General features: G+C 38.7%; 1 protein-coding gene across 4 annotated transcripts in view; it reads left to right on the forward strand.

Annotated features, from left to right (window-relative positions):
* Nucleotides 1-20,651, forward strand: part of TUBGCP5 (tubulin gamma complex component 5) — a 43,580-nt gene extending 22,929 nt beyond the window's left edge. For 2 of the 4 annotated variants that reach the window (XM_075200084.1, XM_075200086.1), the window contains exons 14-23: nucleotides 7,537-7,735; nucleotides 8,482-8,670; nucleotides 8,931-9,113; nucleotides 9,411-9,495; nucleotides 9,696-9,816; nucleotides 12,125-12,303; nucleotides 12,602-12,727; nucleotides 17,170-17,258; nucleotides 19,486-19,586; nucleotides 20,387-20,651. In XM_075200084.1, the coding sequence (XP_075056185.1) occupies nucleotides 7,537-7,735; nucleotides 8,482-8,670; nucleotides 8,931-9,113; nucleotides 9,411-9,495; nucleotides 9,696-9,816; nucleotides 12,125-12,303; nucleotides 12,602-12,727; nucleotides 17,170-17,258; nucleotides 19,486-19,586; nucleotides 20,387-20,433 (1,319 nt within the window). In that variant the 3' untranslated portion in view covers nucleotides 20,434-20,651. Of the gene's footprint in view, nucleotides 1-7,536; nucleotides 7,736-8,481; nucleotides 8,671-8,930; nucleotides 9,114-9,410; nucleotides 9,496-9,695; nucleotides 9,817-12,124; nucleotides 12,304-12,601; nucleotides 12,728-17,169; nucleotides 17,259-18,142; nucleotides 18,282-19,485; nucleotides 19,587-20,386 lie in introns of those variants that run through there. The other 2 variants (XM_075200087.1, XM_075200088.1) reach the window with 2 other exon arrangements.
* Nucleotides 20,652-21,555: the final 904 nt, after the last annotated feature.

Consider the following 21,555-nt stretch of genomic DNA (forward strand, 5'->3'; position numbering starts at 1 on the left):
AGTATAACAGCCCCCACATAGCAAAAGAATAGTATATCAGGCTCCCACATAGCAAAAGAATAGTATAACAGCCCCCACATAGCAAAAGAATAGTATAACAGCCCCCACATAGCAAAAGAATAGTATAACAGCCCCCCCTCACACTTACACTTACCTTGTTGGAGTCATGCTCTATTGAAGTCTTCTCTGCTGCATTGCGCGCGCACACATGGGACAGCACCTGTCACGTGGTGCTCGTCCCATGTGGCATTCTGTTTCAATGGGACTGGAGGAGGCCAAGTATGGGAGGAGGGGAGCCCCCTGATTCTTATTTTTATAAGTTATTTTTTTTTACTCCTCACGGCAGCGCCGGCCTCGTTCTATCCCCCCCTCGTTGGAACCCCTGGTCCGGGGGAGAGGGGACCGGATAGAGCGAGGCTGGCGCCGCCGGTAGGAGTAAAAGAAAATAACTTATAAAAATAAGAATCAGGTGGCCTGCAGCGGCCTCAGGTGTCACTGGCCTCCCGAGAAAATTCCCGGTCAGGGCAATGACCAATCCGCCCCTAATTACAGAGGTGGGAGGAGTTGGGACATTTGAGGTCCACAGGTTGGTGCACAGAGTCTGCAGGCTGGTGTCCAGGGGTGCAGAGATCATTTAAGCAGTACAATGTATTGTTATGCACTGCCACATTTAACATTTAAAACAGATAAACATATTTCATAATAATTGTATTTTTAATATGAATAATATTTTTTAAAAAAATATTTTCCTTCTCAATTCCATGGTGGTCATTAACTCCTTAGTCAGCTGGATAGTGACAGGAAAATAAACTCTCCCCACTCCACAAGATACATAGTGCGACTCCTCATTCTTCTTCTGTTTCCTGTCTCTCAGCTGAGTAAGCAGTGTATAAGTATAGTGTACTAGTTTATTGTGTTTTTCTCTATGTTGGCCTTAGCTTCACATCTCAGGAGTGCAAGCAGGGGCTGGGGCATCTCCCCTGGGGACAATAGTTGCTACAATGGTGTAGCAAACACTGTTCCTGGCTTCTGGACCTCATACTTGGGTGTGCTACTTCAAGTTCTGATTCAGAGTTCATAGACATGATGTCCCTTCTGGTTCAGAGGCCCTGAGGCCTAAAACAGCACGGGGGAAGCTCAGAACTGTTTACTGTTTCCTTCACCTTTCAGGAGTACTGTCTGTGGAATATTCTGCTGTTATGGAACCTGAGCCCACCCCGCTTCTTACTCAGGGGTGCTTTATACATTATTATCAGTTATTCTTCCTTCTCAGAACTATTTCAGAGCTTGTTGAAGGAAAGCTAATCGGAAAGTCTCATCATAGTAGTTTAGAGAAATGATATGCAGCAAAGAGCCAACACTTACCACACCCAGGGGTAATGTATCATACCCCGGTTTTTGCAACTCGCGAGAGATCGGCGTGTTCGCCAATCTCCCTTTGTAGTTCTGCTTACTTCCAATACAGTTGGAGGCACATCTTCCTTAACCTTGTGAAATCATCTTCTCATTAGATCAGTTAGACATGTATTCATTTGTTCATGGAATACAGAGGAAGATTGAAAAATACCTAGTGCATTATCCTCTTTAATATAACATTTTTTTTAAATCATTACTTTTACAATAACAAAAGTGCTTCTGCTGGCAGGTAGGTGTTTCCAATCCTCCGCTTGACACCAACTGGCTTCAACCAAATGGTGATCTTTTTCAAGGGTTAGGAAGTTTATTGTGAGAAAGGCCTCTTTATATAGGGTGGGCCCAAGCAAACTATTTTTTTATCCCAAGTTTTAGGTTAGACTTGGCTTGTATATAAATTAGAGACTTATTGTTGGTATTGAGAACCTTCTAACTTGCCCATACTACTGTTCTAGGTTTGCTGGTATCACTAGGTAAAGGCAGAGTGTTCCAAGTGTATAGTATTGTTAAGGATCTCAATACTGGGAACTGCCGGACAGACATCGGCCTTTTCAGTATAAAAAGGCTTCAAGGTGGTGCTCTGTGCCTAAAATTGTTGCTGCTGTAGCCAGTTTTTCAGCCAGGACCACTATTGCATACAGAATGGAGGACCATTGAAAGATCCTATGGATAGGAAAATGGAAAGCTGTTTCAAGAAACTTTAAATTTTCTTGGGTACCATGCTCAGACCTGGGATGGTTGGTCTCAAGGGCACTCAGAGTATGGGCTGATACCCTGTATAATGATGATGATAGCTGAGGAAGTGCTACATGAATAGCCTTTGTTTCGAACACAATATCAGCATCCAAATCCAGATGTTCTCTTTTGTAATGGTGTAGAGTTTGAACGGTTGCAGTTAAGGAACAAGGGAGACTCTGACAAGGTGATTGTAGTACTCCTTCAAGCTAGAAAACAAACCTTTTCCTCTTTCCTCTATAATTGGAGGGTCCTGCTTCCACTAGCAATCCACATATTCTTGATTTTCTTCAGGATGTCTTTGCCTTCACCACTATAAAGATTTATGTATCTGTGCTTTAGTGTTTTTATAAACACTAGATTAACATCTGAGGAGCTTTTTTTTTTTTTTTTTTTTTTTTATTTAAAGCATTAGAAAGAGAATTTGTCCTTGTGGCAACTTGTAATCTCAATTCCTTTGCAATCACGTCTGCTCGACGAGTTGGAAAATTACATAACGTATGCAATAAGGAGCCATTTCTGAATATCTATACGGACAAGGTGGTGTTTCAAGTTAATCCTGCTTCCCTACCTAAGGTAGTTTTTAGTTTACTTTTCGTATAAATCAGGAGATTATACAACCAACTAACGACAAGGAGGAAAGATTACATACACTGGATCTTGTCATGGCAATTTCAGTTTACCTCTCCAGAATGAAGCAATTTAGAAAAACAGATTGATTATTTGTTCCTCTGATAGGTCCTCTACAAGGACCCGCTTCATCCAAACATACCCTTGCATGATGGATCAGGGAGGTCATTTCACAGGCCTATAAGAGTTAACGACATGAGGTGCTCGGAATTACAAGAGCGCATTCTACAAGCTGGCAACCACCTGTGCAGGCTCAGGCCTCAACAGACTATCTCTGAAAAGCATCAGGGTGATCCTTGATTCACATTATCCTCTTGACTGCTGATGCTCAGTTTGGAAGAAAAATCCTTCAAGAGGCTAGAAGTTAGATAATAAAAATATTTTCACTTGGTTTTGTCACTTTTGATTTTGCTTTAGCCCACTTTTTATCATGTATTGATTGGGTATGTACCATTTGTTATGATTGCCTATGATTGATAAGGAAATTAGCGTAGTATTAACATTAGCAGCCCAGTATTCTTTATTTCTCTTTCATCCTATCGGGGGACACTGTTACCATGGGGTTTTTAGAGTGGAGGTGGAGTTGGCATTTAACAGGTTAACTTGGTTAATGTATCAAAGTTTACAAACCCCTGCCTATGCAACCCCTGTAGCTCCTCAGTTTTAGTTAAGTGTCCAAGGGAGTTGGGCTTACTTTTAATGACAGGAAGAAATATTCCTTTTTTCTACTAATTTTTAACTTTATTTTTTGCAGCAGTGTGCTCTGTTAACTATGTTAACTATACAGAACACACTGATCAGCTGGACACTAACATCGAAAATGTTATTTTATTTTTTTCTTTTATTCTATTAAAAACGACTCCGTATTGACAAGCGGATTATAGCTGGTGCCATGCTGATTCAATACCGATATACCAGCGCTGCCAGAAACGGCAAAGAGGGCCGGTAATCGAAACGCCGGGGGCCGCCATATTGGAAGATACCAAGTCCTCTTCTCAGCAAAGGAGCGGGGCATTTTTTTCCTCTGGAAAAACTGCCACCAGGAATCTGCTATTAGCGATTGCTGCATAATATAGATATAGCAGATCACCTTGTGAATAGCAGAAAACTCGAGAGGAGTAGGAAAACTGTGCAGTGGGAGGGTACTAAGGACAGAGTCGTCGTCCCCCCCCCGAAGTCTGAAGCAAGTGAGATATTCCAAGAGCGCCAAAACTGCCTGGGAAAAAGAGCAGCAGACTTTCTCTGGGACACTGAGTTGCTGACAGACCTCTCCTGCTCCATAAGACATCTTAGCCTGATTGGAAGGCTAAGTACCATTTTTGTCTTATATCTCTATCTCTCATAGATAGGGGTATATTGAAATTAAGTTGTTGTTGTAATAGCATTTTTAACCACAGAGTCCACAGACTTGGGACAGGCTGGAGCTCCGTCTGTCCTCACCTCACAAGACTCTCCTACAGGAGATCCTGCTTGGTCGGCTTCCATAAAGGACTTGATAGGTTAAACCAGTTCTTGGATGCGCCAAGACCATTACCCAAAAATAAGACACCGATCCACTGACCCCCTTCTGACCCTTTATGATTCGGAGGGATCATCAGAAGAGGAGGGTATACTGATAGAAGATTCTGATTCTACATAGGTCATAGACCCAGAAGAGTCTTCCAGATATCAGGTTATTGACGACCTGGTGGTAGCAGTTCGTCAGACATTAGGTATTCTGGATCTAGAAGACTCTAGAACATCAGATCAAAGTCTCTTCAAAAAGCTAGGAAACGTGCGATTCGCTTTCCTCCATCAGTAGAATTGAAGGAAATAGCGGAAGCATCCTGGAAACAACCAGATAGGAAATTTACTGTTGTGCGAAGGTATATATCTTTATATCCATTACAGGAGGAGGATATCAACCGTTGAGAACAGGTTTCAAGGGTTGATTCACCGTTGGGGCGCTTAGCATGACACACCACACTCCCCCTCCCCCCCCCGTATCCCAGTGACAGCCACCCTGCACAATAATACTGATTGCAAAATAGAGGGTTGTTTTTTTTTAAACTCTTTATTTATACAAAAAAAACAAACAGAAGTTCCACAAGGCAGATAATAAAAAAGAAAAACATTAGAACATAAGGGCCAAAACATGTCAGTTGAGAAACAAAATGAAAGTCAGGCAAATGACATATTGTTACTGCTTTTTTTATGTTTAGGAATTTGTGTAAGTTAACCCATAGAAAGGAGATAGGCTGACCCAACTAAGGATGTTGGAAGATTCAACTGCCATAAAACTCTATGTCGATGCTGTTCTTATTTTTTATTTTTTAGAGAGAGAAATGGAGGAGAAAAAGAGGAGGGAGAGGGGGGAGGGGGGGGGGGATGGGAGGGAGGACCTGGTAAGAGCTTCTGACTAAAATAGCCTTTTAAGTAGTGGGCATATTTGCTTGATGAAAGGAGTACCAAAAATTCCAAACCTTATTGAAATTTATAATTTTGTCATGGAGAAGGCTGGTGATGTATTCCATAGAGGCCATGTACCACACACGAGAAACTACACTTTGGAGGCTGGGTGAATGTAGGGACTTCCATTCCTTCGCTATCTGAAGGCGAGTAGCGGCACAAATGTGTTGAACAAGTTTATCTGCCTGTTTAGTTAGGCCTTTGACCCGGGAGCATAGCTGCATAACCATTGGGTCAGGTAACACTTCAACGTCTAAAATTCTAAAATTCTTGTTATTAGGTCAGCCATCTGGGACCACAAATTTGAAACACTAGGGCATGTCCACCATATGTGGTAGAATCAAAATAGAGGGTTTTTTAAAGTCTATCTACACTGCAGCAGGTACAACATTCAGACCTATCTTTTCATCAGCATGGGTTGCCAGGGCTATGGAAACATGGGTTGACCAATTGGCAGCGGGTCTGCAAAATTCGGAATTGCTTCCCCTTGCCCTGCATCTCAAGGAGGCTTCCGGATACTTATACAAGGCCGCCCAGAATGCAGCCTACATTTCTTCATCTATTTCTGCAACCGCAATAGCGGCCAGGAGAACCTTATGGCTCAGGTCCTAGGATGCAGACAAGGAATCAAAAAAGTCCTTAGAATCACTCCCTTATTCAGGAGGAGTGTTATTCGGACCTGAAATGGACAGCATAATTTGCCAGGTCACAGGAGGCAAAAGCAGCTTCCTCCCTGTAAATGTTCCAAAACCTAGGATACCGAGGATTGGTTCCTTTCAGCAGTCCTTTCGTGGGGGATCCACTGACTGGGCCCAGACACATAGACCAAGAACTTAGGCCTCTAGAGGACAATCGTATAGTGGTTAGGACTTCCTCCTCCACAAAACGTCCATCTCCCAAGCTTCCAGAAAAACAATCAGTTTGACGGTCTCCCTCCCCTCCTCGTGGCTGCTGGAGTGGGTAGACGTCTGCTACTGTTCAGAGAGCAGTGTGCAGCGTCCTCAGAAGACCGTTTGATTTGGGGGGTTGTGATGAGGATACATGATGGATCTATCAGGTCCGTATCAGATAGTGGACAGTACAGGACAATCTGACAGTGGGGAGGTCCTTTGCCCATGGTCCTGGATCTTAGTAACCACAGGCGCCAACTTGACAGGATATGGGGCTGTGGTACTTCAGTTATGGCTCCAGGGACTCTGGACCGTTCGGGATTCTTCTCCTCTCGTTAACATTCTGGAGCTAAAAGCCATGCTAATGGCCTTAGAGTGCCCAGGCGATACCTCACGGACACCCAGTCCATCTGCATTCAGACAATGCGACGGCAGTGTCTTATGTCAGCAGAAGAGGCACCAGGAGAGCGGGAGCAATGAGGGCGGCTGCTCAGCTATCGACCTGGGCAGACAACCACGTCCCCGCTATATCAGTAATTTTATCCCAGGAATCCAAAAGCAGACTTTCTCAGCCGGCATGTGATATTTCCAGGCGAATGGTCGCTCCATCCGGAGGTCTTCCAGTCTCTGGTCCTATGATGGGGGATTCCGGACCTGGACTTAATGGCATCCCGTCACAACAGTAAGGTACCTCAGTTTTGCTCTCGAACAAGAGACCCCTTGGCGTGGTCATCGATGTAATGACAATGCCAGGGGACTTCAGCTTGGGATACCTGTTTCCTCCCATCCCTATAATTCCCAGAGTCCTTCGACGAGTGAAGCAAGGGGGATGCCCGGTCATTCTAGTGGCTCCCGCTTGGCCAAGGCAAGTTTGGTACGCAGAAATTCTGGGGTAGGTCTGAGTCTGAAATTGCATCTTTGAGAAGACCTTCAGCAAGGACCATTCACACATCAGGAATTCCCTCAGCTCAATTTAATGGCATAGCTGTTGAGGCCAGCCTGTTTAGGTCCAGAGGGTTCTCTCCACGAGTCCTTCGGGCTAGAAAACCAGTTTCGGCACGTATTTACCACCCCATCTGGAAAACCTACATCGGATGCTGTGAAAACCGACCATGCCACACGGCTGCCTTTCTTTTTCCTTACTCTACCCAGCTGACTATGGAGTTAATCCATTCATTATAGTCTCAAGGAAATTTAAATTAACTTTTAATAATGCTGTTATTTCTAAAAGTATACAGTATGCATCTGGATCTGAAATATATAAATCTGGGTGGTTGCAGTTTATACCACAAAAACTGACCAGAATTTTCCATATTTCCATATTGCCATATTTCATATAAATGCCCTTTTAATTAGTACTTGCATTTTATTGTTTAAGCATTAACTTCTTTTTATCACAATATTTGTTGTTGTGGAATAGATGCAGATAGGAAAAGCTTGTACACACTCTTCTTAGAGTCTGTGCAGTCCCGGCTGCAACATGGAAAAGATTCTGCATCAGACATCATTACGGAGCAGCAAGTTAACAAGCAGAGCCTAATAAAGATGCAATCAATAGTGGCTAAGCACCTGGAATTGAATGATGTACACGACCCACTACTGGCTATCAACTTTGCAAGGTAATAGCCAATATTCCATTTTAGGATCATCTTATTCTACAGTTTTCTCAACCTGTAATATGGTCAGATATAAGGGACACTTTTGTATGTTATATTTAACTTCTATTATTAAACGTATTACTAAATTATAAACCCTATACAAAACTAATCAGAAGTTGTACTTTGTAAATCATTTAAATGCATAAGGAGTGGCTCTGTATGTATCTAAACAGATTAGCATACCTCCCAACTTTTTTGCAGGCAGTATCGGTATGGGGAGGCATGCCTAGCGGTTTTGAAGCACTAGGCTGTCCCGTTACTATGCATGAACAGCGGTGAACGGAATACCATTCTAATATCCCACCAATCGGGACAAAGCTATCAGGATGGTAGGACAGAGCCCTCAAATCTGTAGCTGTTTGGTTGCCATCGGTTACAGCAGCTATGCTAGTGAGTTGGCAAAAATGACATGAGCACTAAACTATCGGGACAGGATATAGACAGTAGGATCAGTAGTAAAGTTCTCTATATTTAATGATTAGAATTAATCATAACCAGAAGAAATTTACCTCACACTTTTTATTTAGGGCAAAATAGATGGATGCTTATAGAGCTTTATTTACTTGATCCTTCATAATTTATTAGTGCTCTATTAGCTGCAATCTGTAATGTAATATTTGTGTAAAATAACCTATTTTTTTTATTTGTTTTGTTTTTTAATATATATTATATGAGTTACTTATCACAATATGATGTTTGCTTTGAAGGTTATACCTGGAGCAGAGTGACTTCCTGGAGACATTTACCTGTGGAGATGTCAGTGTGGATAGGTCCTCAGAATCTGTTACTTGTCAGTCATTCGAATTAACCCTTCGTTCATGCCTTTACCCCCACATTGACAAGCAGTATCTGGAGTGTTGTGGTAACCTCATGCAAACACTAAAGGAAGAATATAAGTAAGTGGTTGAAACCAAAAGTAGGTATTAAAAAAACAGTAAATAAGGTTTTTCTTATAATCTACAAGTCCCACCGGGGAACACCAAACCTAGTTTCTATCTTTATTATTTAGTCAATTATATTAAACTTGGTTTAATAAATTGAGCTTGAGGATTAATAGTATATTATCCATATATTATTGACTGTTCATCTCTTTTTTAGTGGGTAGTAAATTGTCAGACCTTCTGTACAGCCTAATAATTATGCATATTTATTTTAGGCTGGTAGAATACCTACAATCAATGAGAAATTTCTTTCTTCTTGAAGCTGGAGACACTATGTATGATTTTTATACCTCAATATTTGATAAAATAAGAGAGAAGGAATCGTGGCAGAATGTTGTTTTTCTGAATGTGCAGCTGCAGGAAGCAGTCGGCCAGCGGTACCCAGAAGACAGTACTCGGTATGGAATAAATAAATATATTCAATGTGTAACTAGACATCTGTGCTTGGCATGCAACTAGTGGAGCAATTCTTAGTGTTGGTATCACAGACAAAAGGGCTGAGTGAAATATATGTTACTGTTTTCTTCTTCCTGTATAAGTCATACAGAATCTTGTCCCTGCCATATGCTAGCATGCACAGGTAGCATGCAGTCATTGGTGTGTTGGGAAATTAAAATGAGCCATAAATGATATAACAGTGATTTTAAAAACATTTAACAAATTTTGACTACTCAGTTACCATTCTTCCTATATAGGCTATCCATCTTCTTTGAAAATGTTGACTTGGTAAAAAAGAAGCTTCCAGTGCATACATTAGATGGCATTGTATTGAGTTATAAGGTAAGTGTTCTTGTATTTATGTATGTGTATTGCTATTTTATATTTAGCTAAATATTTTGGGTTTTGGCATCTTGCATAGTATATGTAAATACTGTTATATATCCACATAATATAAATTTGAACAGCTAGTACAGATTTCATACTGAATTCTGTGTAAAGTATATGTGTATGTATGGTTACACCTGTCTTTACTACCCTAGGTACCTTGGCCTGTTGATATTGTTATCAGCTCAGAATGTCAGAAGATTTATAATCAGATTTTTCTCCTTTTGTTATTAATAAAATGGGCAAAATACAGCCTGGATGTCTTACAGTTTAATGGTAAGTTGTCCTGATTCCCTTTAAGATTATTTTTATTTTGCATAGTGTTATTGGCGGGATAGAAATAACAGTTGGATCATTGCAAATCAATAATATGCTGGTTCCATACATTTGTATTGTTGACAGAACTATTTTCAGCTAGATTTTAAATTTATCTTCATCAATTGGTGAAATTGTAGACATGAGAAGAGCCATATAGTGTTTATTTTGCTGTTGTTCACGACTCATTCTCCTGTCTTTGCTATTTCAAACTGAAGGCTTCTTCCTGAAACAGTTTGGAGGAGCGTGTTTGAATATATAGGTAAACAGTCAATTTCATATCTACTTAATGTCCCCAGGGCCGCCGAGGGGGTGGGATACTAATTACCCAGGCATGCCAGGGGGCCCGGCTTTGGCCCAGGCCCTCTATGCCACCGTTTTTTTTTCAACCTGAGTTTTGTAACTTTTTATTTTGCGCGTGGAGGATCGCTGGCGCCGCAATCATGTGATTATACAAATAGTCACATCATAACAGCAGCCCCGGCGTCCATCTTCCCTCAAAAAGTCCCTCTGAGTCCTCAAGAAGAAGACAGAAGAGAGAAGAAAATAAATGAAAGAAGCCAATACAAAGGTAGGTAAAAGAGATGGAGGAAAGCAAAGCAGAAAGACACAGTGTGATGGGGGGGGTGGAGAAAAAGGCACAGAGTGATAAAGAAGATGGGGGAGGGGGAGAGAGGCACAGGGTGATGAAGGAGAAGGGGGAGCAGCATTGCACGGAGTGATTAAGGGGGAGCAAAGACAGCATGGCAGTGTCTGAAAAGGGGCAAAAGCAGCATGGCACAGTGTGATGAAGATGGGCCAGGTGAAGGGGGAAAAGCAGCATGGAGGTCGCAGTGTGATCATAAGGGGGCATGGTGTGGTTATGATGAAGGGGCATAGTGTGTTCATAAGGAGGCACAGTAATGTGTGTGTGAAGGCACAGGGGGCTTTTGGCAATGTAGTGTGTGTGATTTAGGTGGTGGCTAATTAATGGGTGCTATTTTGTTTGTGGTGCGATGGAGGGGCAATGTAATAGTGGGGACTATTAATTTAAGATGAGGTGGTTTGGCGGCAGCAACAGGTGGTGAAAGTGACAAGAACAGGTAGGAGAGAGCAGGAGAGCCTGTGAAATGTTGTGCTTCTATTGGGACAATCCCAATTTTTGGTGACTGTTCTGCCCAATGTAAGGTGCAGGCCAAGACTGTGAACTCTTTCTGTACACACTACATTCTTTACATACTACACTGTGGTGCTAGTGGTCCTGATAGTGCTGGGACATATGTCGCACTCCGGCGAGCGAGCTCTGCACCCTTGTGGCAATGGTGTACACAACAATGTAGGGGTTTTTTTCTGTAGGAGGGTGGCCTAGTGCTTTTCACATGCTAGGCATGCCCCAATGATGCATAGCCATATCCCCAACAGTATGACCACATCCGGCGCAATTTTTTTACCATCCTCACTGAAAAGGGGGGACCCATGAAGTTGTACCTGGGCCCTGAATTTCTCTTGAAAGCCCTGACTATCCCACCTCCCAATGGCAACGGTACACACCTCCTTTATCACACTGATATTAGTTGTCTCTAAGTACAAAAATGTAATTGCTCAAAAAACTCCCAAGTAATCAATGTTTAACAAAAACCTCTATAATAATGTGTTTTTTCTTAGCCATGCCAGTTTTATTCTAATTTCTTATAAATAGGTTTTGGAATATAGATTTTTTTTTTTTTTTTTTTTTTTTTTTACTGCTGTGACTAGTTGCTGGTTCTGCTTCCTGTGCCAACAGCAATGGAACAGCTGCACACAGTAGCTGAATAACGGCTGCTTATTTAGCTTTACTAAGCAATTTATTTCAAACAATCCTTCTATTTATTTAGCAAAAATAGTAATCCAAAGCATATATACATTTTCTGCAGTGAAAGTGCTTGTTTGCATATTATCAGAAGGGTGTAACGTAATGGCTTACATTATAAAAACGATTTTTTTTTATTTCCCCCCCCCCCCAGTAAACCATTGACTTTAAAATGGCTGCCATGATTATTATCAATACAAATTGCTACTTTTTATTTGTTCTGCCAGGGTGGTAGGACTGTGGGGTTCAACACGTTCTGGTTAACATCAGACTTTAGAGTATATATCCAACAAGCATTATGATGTACAGTATACATGTTGAACTAGAGTAGGTCTTTAGTTTAGTTTCCTTGGTGACTAATCTGTTCCGTTGGTTAATGTTTGAAATGATTCAATATGTGTCACTTCTGTTTCTAATTCCAAATATAACTGTATTTTCTAGAACTTGTGAACACAACTGAAAAGGAGTCCCCAAAGAAAGACTTTGGCTCAGAACAACAACTTATTTCTCATCTAATATCACCAGCAGAGCCTAAAAAACAGTTGATCCATCGCATGTTCCTCCTGCGAGTCAAACTTATGCACTTTGTCAACAGCTTGCACAATTATATGATGACAAGGGTTAGTTGTTGTATTTTGTTATGACATTTTTTTATTTTGTGGCTCCACAATGATAAAAATATCCATTTGTATGAGCTATTGCTAATGATCATGCTTGCTACCAGGTATTAGCATATATAGGACCTTCTCATAAAAGCCATCACCATACTTTACTAGATCAGATTACTGTCCTATCATTTTTATATTTCAGTATTTTTACGGGACACATATAGTTATGTATAGAAGTACACATTTTCCATTTGTATTCGTTTTGGTTTCAATTAACATTTTAAATATTTTAAAATTTATGTTTAACTAGATCCTTCACAGTACAGGTCTGGAGTTTCAGCATCAAGTGGAGGAAGCAAAAGATCTGGACCAGTTGATTAAAATTCACTATAGATACCTTTCCACTATTCATGACCGCTGTCTTTTGAGGGAAAAGGTATGAAACCATTTGGTTGGATTTTTTTTTTTATGAAGTTGATGAATGAAGGAATGAGGAAATGAGACAGAAGGGTGTAACTTATTAAATGCAAACTTGCAAAACTTGTATTCTTTGTCTAACTTGCACAAGATAGAAAAATCAAAAATGTTCACATTTTTTCATCGAAGTTTTCATACTATCAGAGGTCCAGGGTATGGCAGGATATTCCATTTGTATATAAATCATTGTCTGTCACCTTTTGGGAGAAGAATTCTACATAATTTGTTGAAAAGCTGCCAACAATTATTAACTTGACACTTTTTTTCTTTTAGAGCAACTGTGACTCAAACAGGGCATGGATGATATATATGTTAAACATTCAACATGAACATATGGATTTCTATGATAATTCTCTAGTTATATGGCAAGAGCTTGCAATCTAAAACTTTAAATATCAAGTCTATAGATTTTCTTTTGTAGAATTTAAGATGCAGCAGATCCCTATTCCCCTTCCTCTTGCTGAAACGCCTAATTATTTCTGAAGTCTGCTTACTGGTCAAATCTGACTTTGTATCCCCAGCCTATGTGCATTTAACCTTTGAATTTAATTGGTAAGCCATTATACCACTGAGCAAGAAGGCAGTGTCTTCATTACTAGCCCAGTTAGACAAGCAAGCATACTATATTGCAGAAAATGTCAGCACTACTAGCATGTGGAAGGAACATGTAGGTTTGTGTCTAACAATAGTAGTGACTCTTTAATTTTACATAATGAAAATTGGCTTCACATACTACCCTGCTACTTAATGGTTCTCTAATAACCTCAGACACCTGATAATCTGTGAACTTGTTTTTTTCTATCCTGCAGGATCCAACTCATTTGGTTTAGATTGCTTGGGATGGGGCCAAACACCATACAGTGGTTGGATGAATTGAATAATCTTAAAACCCAATAGCTTGAGTTTGCAAAACATTTTGTCATATTAAGACTGTCCGAATAACCAGCAAAACATAGATTTGTCTAATGAATCATGTTCTTATTCCCTCAACATCAAATATATACGTACATAAAGGCACTCATGGACACACAGAGTGATGTTGGTGACCTGTTTGTAGATCCTCTTAATGTGGGGAATATTCACATGAAGCAAAACAAAAGTACAAAGCAATATAGTGTAATAAATTCAAACATCAATGTCGTCCACCACAGAAGGGCCACAGAATCCCTAAAGGATAGATTTAGATTCCTCCAATTCTTGAAGGTGAAAAGAGTCGATGCACTCGTCAACTCGTGTAATGTAACCACAACTCTCACTTTCAATATTATGCTTACAAGAAGCCTTCTTTAATGCTGGCGTTGAATAAATTAGTCAAGCTTGTCCGCAGATGTTACATTCTCTTCGTGTAGCCGTGTGTGAGAGATGATAATAATTTCACTCACATAACATAGGTACATATGGAAAATAATAATAAACTCCTAGTGTATTTCCATTTTAATGATATCATAAAAAGTTATAAAAAGATTATAAAATATGACATACATGCACAAAAATGTAAAAACCCTATTAATAGGGAGGGAACTCTTACCGGAACTCCAAATTACACAGGCTCTCATAAGAGACATGGGTCTTTTAGAAGTAAAGTGTCCGTTTTCCAATGATTTGTCCGCAGACGGTAGGAGTCCAAATCAAATAACTGGCAACGTGTTTCTACTCCTTACTGGAGTCTTTTTCATGGCAAGAAATAACTGTACATACATGGCTCCATTTTGGCTATTTATATAAATGTAATCCAATCAAACTGTCATTCAAGCCGCCGTTACATAAAACCCAAAAACGACGCCTCACAATCGAGGCTCACATAAACTAAAATGAGGCTGGAGTCCGCAATGAAACAGAAACATCAGAAACAAAGCTTTCTCATATATATATATATATATATATATATATATATATATATATATATATATATATATATATATATATATATATATATATATATATATATATTTATTTATTATAGGCAATATACAAAAACTTTCAAATGAGTCATTGACTCCGGAGACAAAATGAAACAGAAAAATATCTATATAATATAATCCTTATACACATTTGAATTGTATCTTAAAGGAACCATTTAAGTTCAAAGTCAGAATTAAGGCCTCCCGGAGTAATGGTGTTTAATATATATATATATATCCAATGCATCTAATCTCCTATCCATATTCCTATTTCTCCATTGAAAATCTATTCGCTGGGTGACCTAAAAGTTTTTAATATGACTAGCATTGCAAGCATGTGCATTCTTAAAATAAAGAGACAAAGAATGTGTGGCGAGACCCTTTTCTAATATTAGATATATATTCTCTAACAGGAACCTTAAGAGCACGTGATGTACGTCCTATCAGGCCACAATTACATTCAATCACATATACAACATAATTGATGTGACAAGTGATGAACTGATCTATTTTATAAACCTTATCCCTCACTTTAAATTCACTGATCTTGCTATTGTTAGAAGGAGAAGGTCTGCACACTATATATAAACCACAACAGTGGAAACCCTTGGTTCTAATTGATCTATTCAAACTCTCTGGCATCATGCATTGCACTAATTTGTCCCTTAGATACTGTGCCTTTTCATATATGAATAAGGGTTTCTCTGGTATGGTTGGACCAATGATTTCATCTTGTTTTCAATAGCTTCCAATGTTTATAGAAGATGTTTTCCATCATTTTATGGTCTTTATTATATTGTGTGATAAACACCCACTAAAATTTATTATCATGCTTAATTACCTTTTCCTCTTTAGGTGCAAGAAGAGTATCTATATTAATGCTACATATATATATTTCTTTGCCTTGTCCAAAAGTGACTGTTGATAGCCCCTATCTAAAAATGAATTTTTTTCACCTCCTTAATCTGATCATCCAAAACCTCTTTTTCTGTACAGTTTCTTTTGATTCTTTTCATTTGGGCCAAAGGAATACCTCGCAGCCAGTTCTGATGATGGTTGCTGTCGTACTATGTAACTATTGGTGTCAGTGGGTTTTTTGAAGGTTTTGGTATTTAAAGATTGATCTTTAACATATACTGTGATGTCAAGAAAATTTACTTAAATTTGACTGTAGTCAAATATGAGGTGAATATTCAATTCATTCTTGTTGCGATAAGAACAGAAATAGACAAGATTCTCCCTACTGCCCTTCCATATAAAAAATATAAAGTCTGTGTAACAATACCATGAGACCAGGTTCACCACATGTCCTTGCCAAACACAGGACTCTTCCTAAGTAACCATAAACAAATTGCTATAATTTGGGGCAACCCTGGTCCCCATTGCTGTTCCCACTTGTTGTATATAGTAGTGTTCCTTGAATCTAAAATAGTTGTGAGTTAGAATGAATCTAATATTCTCAACCGAAAATTTCCTCAATTCTTCCGAATATGTGGTGTTACTAAGGAAATGTCTAATGGCCTCAATTCCTAAATCATGCTTTATGATGGTATAAAGGGAGCTGACTTTTGCTGTCATTAAGAAATAATCCGGGTGCCAGGACACCATGGAAAATTTCTTTAAAAAGTCCCCGGTATCCTTTAGATAAGACCAATTATACAAGCAGTATATAGTATATTCCAGAAAATGTCACCACTACTAGCATGAGGAAGGAATGTTTGGTGCATGTAGGTTTAATCGTTCTCTAATAACCTCAGACACCTGATAATCTGTGAACCTGTTTTTTCTATCCTGCAGGATCAAACTCGTTTGGTTTAGATTGCTTGGGATGGGGCCCAAACACCATACAGTGCTTGGTTGAATTGAATAATCTGGACATCAAAAATCTTGAGTTTGTAGCCCATTTTGTCATATTAAGACTGTCCGAATAACCAGCACAACATTGATTTGTCTAATGAATCCTGTTTTTAGTCTGTTCTCTATCTGTTTACAGGATTTTTCATGTCCATTTAATTACCTTTTAAAATCGGTATCCTGCACACGCAACTATACTAATGTATTTGAAAATATATGAAGTAAGAACTGTTCTGGTTCCCATGTATAGTGAACATTAAATCAGAATTTCCCTAGTTATCACTGCTTGTAGTACAGGGTGTTGCAGGAAGGCTGAACACAGCATGATCACGAAGTATAAGATGGCTTTTCCCTACAGAAAAAAACAGAAAAAATAAGGACCTTCTCCTGAAAGGTGACATTTTTGCAGCTTAAAAATAAAGAAATGTCATTAGGTAAGAAATGGAAAATAAGGAAGCTAGGAGCTGGGATGCTAAGTTAAATAACAAATGGCAATATTGATATATACATAATGTATTAAATCAGAAAATGTTCATTCATGGTGACAGGTCTGTTTAAGGCTATGGTTGAGAACCAAGAACAGTTTGTAACTAAACGTTTGCTGAACTTTGTTTTTGTTGACCAAATGTACTATTTTTGCCATAAGGTGAGCTCTGTAAAAGAAGCAATAATGAAAGTGATGAACGTTGTTCTGATGTTTGCGGACCGCTGGCATGCTGGTTTAGGAGCATGGAAGTAAGTGAGCACATGTTGACCAGGCTGTAGTAGTTTTACTCAAAGATAATTTCACAGTGTAACATTAGAATATCATACACAACCATAGTGTTGACAGAACTCCTTTGCCAAGTTTATATTATAAGGGCAACAGTCAATTAGCAATTCAGACTAGTTGGGAACTTTTTTTATACATGTGTAAATAAGGATGCCTACAGAGTTTGGATATTTTTTTGCAATGTTTGGTTTCTTTTTATGGGCACTATGGAAATTAGTTGATGATCTCATATGAGATTCAAGTAATGTTCCAGAAATTTTAATATGTACTACATGGCCAAAAGTATGTGGACACCCGCTCATCACATCCATGTTTTGTTTTGTCCATCCAAAATCATGGGCATTAATATGAAGATAGTCCCACCTTTCTTGCTATAACAGCTTCCACTCTTCTGGGAAGGCTTTCCATTAGGTTGTGAACCATGTCTACAGGGATTTGCATCCATTTAGGTACAAGAGCAGTAGTTAGGTCGGACACTGATGTTGGGCGATAATGCCTGGTTTGCAGTCAAGCATTCTAGTTCATCCTAAAGGTGTTCGAATGTGTTGACGCCAGGGCTCTGTGCAAGACAATTAAGTTCTTCCACACCAAAGTCAGGAAACTTTTTTTTAATGGACCTCTCTTTGTGCAGAGGGACATTGTCATGCCAAAAGAGGGAAGGGCCTTACCCAAACTGTTGCCACATAGTATGATGAAGCATTATAATTTCCCTTCACTGGAATTAAGGAGCCCACGCAAAATCATGAAAAACAGACCCGGGCCACTATACCTCCTGCAACTTTACATTCAGTTAGGAAGCATTCTCTTGGTATGTGCCATCAACTAACATTTTTCATCAGACTGGCAGATGGTGAAACGTGATTCTTCCACTGCATCAGAGTCCAATGGCTGTGTGTTTTACACCACTCCAGTCAACGTTTATTATTGCACGTGGTGATCCGAAGCCTGTGTGTGGTTGCTTGACCATGGAAAACCAATCCACAAAGTTCTTGTGCTGACATTGCTTCCAGATGCAGTTTGGAACTCCATAGTGAATATTGCAACCAAGGACAGTCAATTTTTCCACGTTAAGCGCTACAGCACTCGGCTGTCTCTTTATTATCAGTTTGTGTGGTCTATCGCTTCACATCTGAGCTGTTGTTGCTCCTAGTTGTTACCACTTCACAATACCAGCACTTAAAGTTGTCTGGGCAGCTATAGCAGGACAAAAAATTTGATACATTGATGATGATTGTGCCCCATTGAAAGTCACGGACCTCTTTGATATAACCCAATCTGCTGGAATGTTTTACTATGGAAATTAAATGGCTGCATGTACCTGCTAGCAGTAGGTGTGGCTGAAATGGCCAAACACACTTATTAGAAAGGTGTCCACACTTCTGGCCATGTATAAAAAAAATATCTCTACAAGTGACTGCAGAATGTGTGTACATGTATCTATAATTTACTGATCTTCAGTTGATTGTTTAGCGCACACAAATGCATTCTTTAATTAAATGAAACAGAGGGGGCATTTCTGAAAACTGTTCCGCAGGTAGCTGTATAAAAGTTGTTGCCCAAAGAAAGTAATGAGATAATGTAATTTTTACTGCAGTTTAGAAAATGAATGCAAATATCTGTTGTAATGGACAAAACCCTCTTTCTGCACAATTATAGCTGTGGAGGTTTTCAGAAATGTCCACCATAGTGTTCTTTCTCATTTCTGGAGAAAATGCTATATAGCCAGGGTTTATATTCAGCTACAATTGTGAGCTGTTCTAGTTAAGGGTATAAACCTTTCATGCTAGCAGCTGGTACTATAAGAAAAGGCACTGGTGGGCGGTAACCTGCATGCTATATTCTGCTCTATATTTTGTTGTTTTTACAAGATTTGAGTTTAATTTACAATATAATCAGTCTGACTTATAACCATGATTTAACTTGTAAATTAGGAAGTGTTTGAGCAGTTGAATATTACAATTTCACATTTTATTTGGTTTTGAAAGGTTGTATATTAATTAGTCCTGGCATTTTGAGCATTACAAGTTACCATACCGACTTGTTTAGTAATAAATAGTACACTTAGAAGAAAAGAAATAAATAAAAGATCCACCCCTAAGGAATTCAGTTTACAAACATGTAGTACTAGCCACAATATTATAAAATGATTGAAAAGATTTTGCTAAATGCTGTGATGCTTCCTTTATCCAGGGCGGAATCTATAATGAAAATGGAATCTGACTTTACAAATTGCCACAAATTTCTTGTGAAAGTACTAAATAAAGCAGTCTGCAGAGGATCATTTCCACACTGTAAGTATATAGTACACACTTGGTACGTCACCTGGCACTTATTCATACCTACCAAATTCCCACTTCTTGGTGGTCAAAACGGGCATGTCCTAGTGTGAAATGGGTATATGGCTTTTGCCAAATGTGCATGTTATGGCCAGATTGGGACTGCTTTGTGTGGATCTAGACTGTTGTCAGGTATGTCTCTTAATGCTTTTTGAGATGCAGATGGGATTGGAGATTTTTCTCAACTAGTAAAATTCATTTGACATTTTAAGAACTTGCAAGAAATCTAGCATAATTAGGTTGTGTATTTCTTTCTTTCTTACCACTATATCAATTAGCGACCATAGGTTTATTGAAATAAGGTATTTTAAAAAGTCCATCTAATTACAAATATACAATTATTAAGATTGCAATCCGGATGGAGTTTGGGTAATTCCTACATTCAAGTATATGTTATCAATGTAAATAGAAATGCATTTATAAAGTCTGGTTTTGTGTCAATATTTTTATTCTGTGCTAAACTGCTTGCCCATATTACAGTATATATTCTGATCTATTCATTAACATGAAACTTAAAAGTAAACTAATTTAATATATCTTATGTCAATGTAAAAATATTGAATTAAAAATCACGTTCTTATAGCTAGCTAATGACAAAACGCAGAATACCATGCACAACATATCATAACACTTGTTTTGCTTAAGCTTCTCTAGGGTTGTAATAATAGAATATTTTCTGTGAAATGATGGTTTTACTCACTAATAACTCAGTGTATTCTAAAGCAAATGTCCGTATATTTCTGTCTTTGTCACAGTGGAGTCTTTGGCTTTATCACTTATGGCCGGCATGGAACAAAGTTAGTCCCAGTCTGTGAAAAAGAAATGAAGACGTCTCAGCGAAGCATATAGTTATGCTGAAAAGTTTCAGTGTTTACTTGTTGCTGTACATAATATACAGAGAATGTAGTATTTGGAATTGTCGGTTTTGTGCTTATTGTATTAGTGAAATATCCCAGTGTACATTTCCACAATTGTCAATTCTGTTTTCATATGTAAATAAAGACTCTTATAAAATGGTTATTCCTATGCTATTTTTTTTAAAATCCGGCTTTACAAAGGATTGCTAGATAAACTATAACCATGGCATGAAAATAACAGCCTGTTTTAATTACATCTTATTATGCCAATATAGGCCAATCGAGTCCTCCGAAACTATAAATATACAGCGCTGCTTTTTCCTTGGCTAAAGTTGAGTTTATTTAGCATTTAGAGCACCAGATGGGTGTAGTATTTGCATGCAAAAGATAGATTTGTCCCTTCACTTCAGATACACAGAATGTGATTTTCAGTTTTGGAAATTGGCCAGCTGCTGAATAGCCAGTGTTTGTGTCTAGCAGCAATTAGTGAGCAGATATTTGCTTCAGTGATTAGTGAGCACTCATGTTTTTGTCACAGTATTTCACTCCTAAAAATCAATCATTTGTGGAACTGAATTATAAACATCTTCATGGCAGAATTAATTTTCTTAATTTGTCAGAAAATAGTACTTATCATACTATGTGCACTTATCTATTTTGTGCAGTGAGGACCATTTTATGCTGAGTGTTTGCTCTGCTAAATATAGTATCTGCCACTAGTGATATGATTTTGTGAGTAAAACTATACTTAAATCACAGTGTTTGCCTTTTTTGTGTGTATTTTTTGTTTTTAATGTATTTACTTTCACACAGGCAACCTTTTATGCTATATACACAAAGATTACTCAGGCGCTAAGAATCATAAAAATGGCATGTAGTGATGGATCGCGGCTCCCTAAAACAGATATCCAAACTGTCAATATAACATATAAAGAAAGAAAAAAAAAGGCGCAGTTTCCAACAATATTATTTATTATTCCATTGGAATGCAAAATATCAAAACAATTAAAATATAAGTTAATACTCTTTAGAACCAACTGTACTACAGGCGCAGTGGTAAACTCTTA

This window comes from Mixophyes fleayi, chromosome 2 (genome assembly GCF_038048845.1).
Source record: "Mixophyes fleayi isolate aMixFle1 chromosome 2, aMixFle1.hap1, whole genome shotgun sequence".
In the NCBI taxonomy this organism is placed as follows: domain Eukaryota; kingdom Metazoa; phylum Chordata; class Amphibia; order Anura; family Limnodynastidae; genus Mixophyes; species Mixophyes fleayi.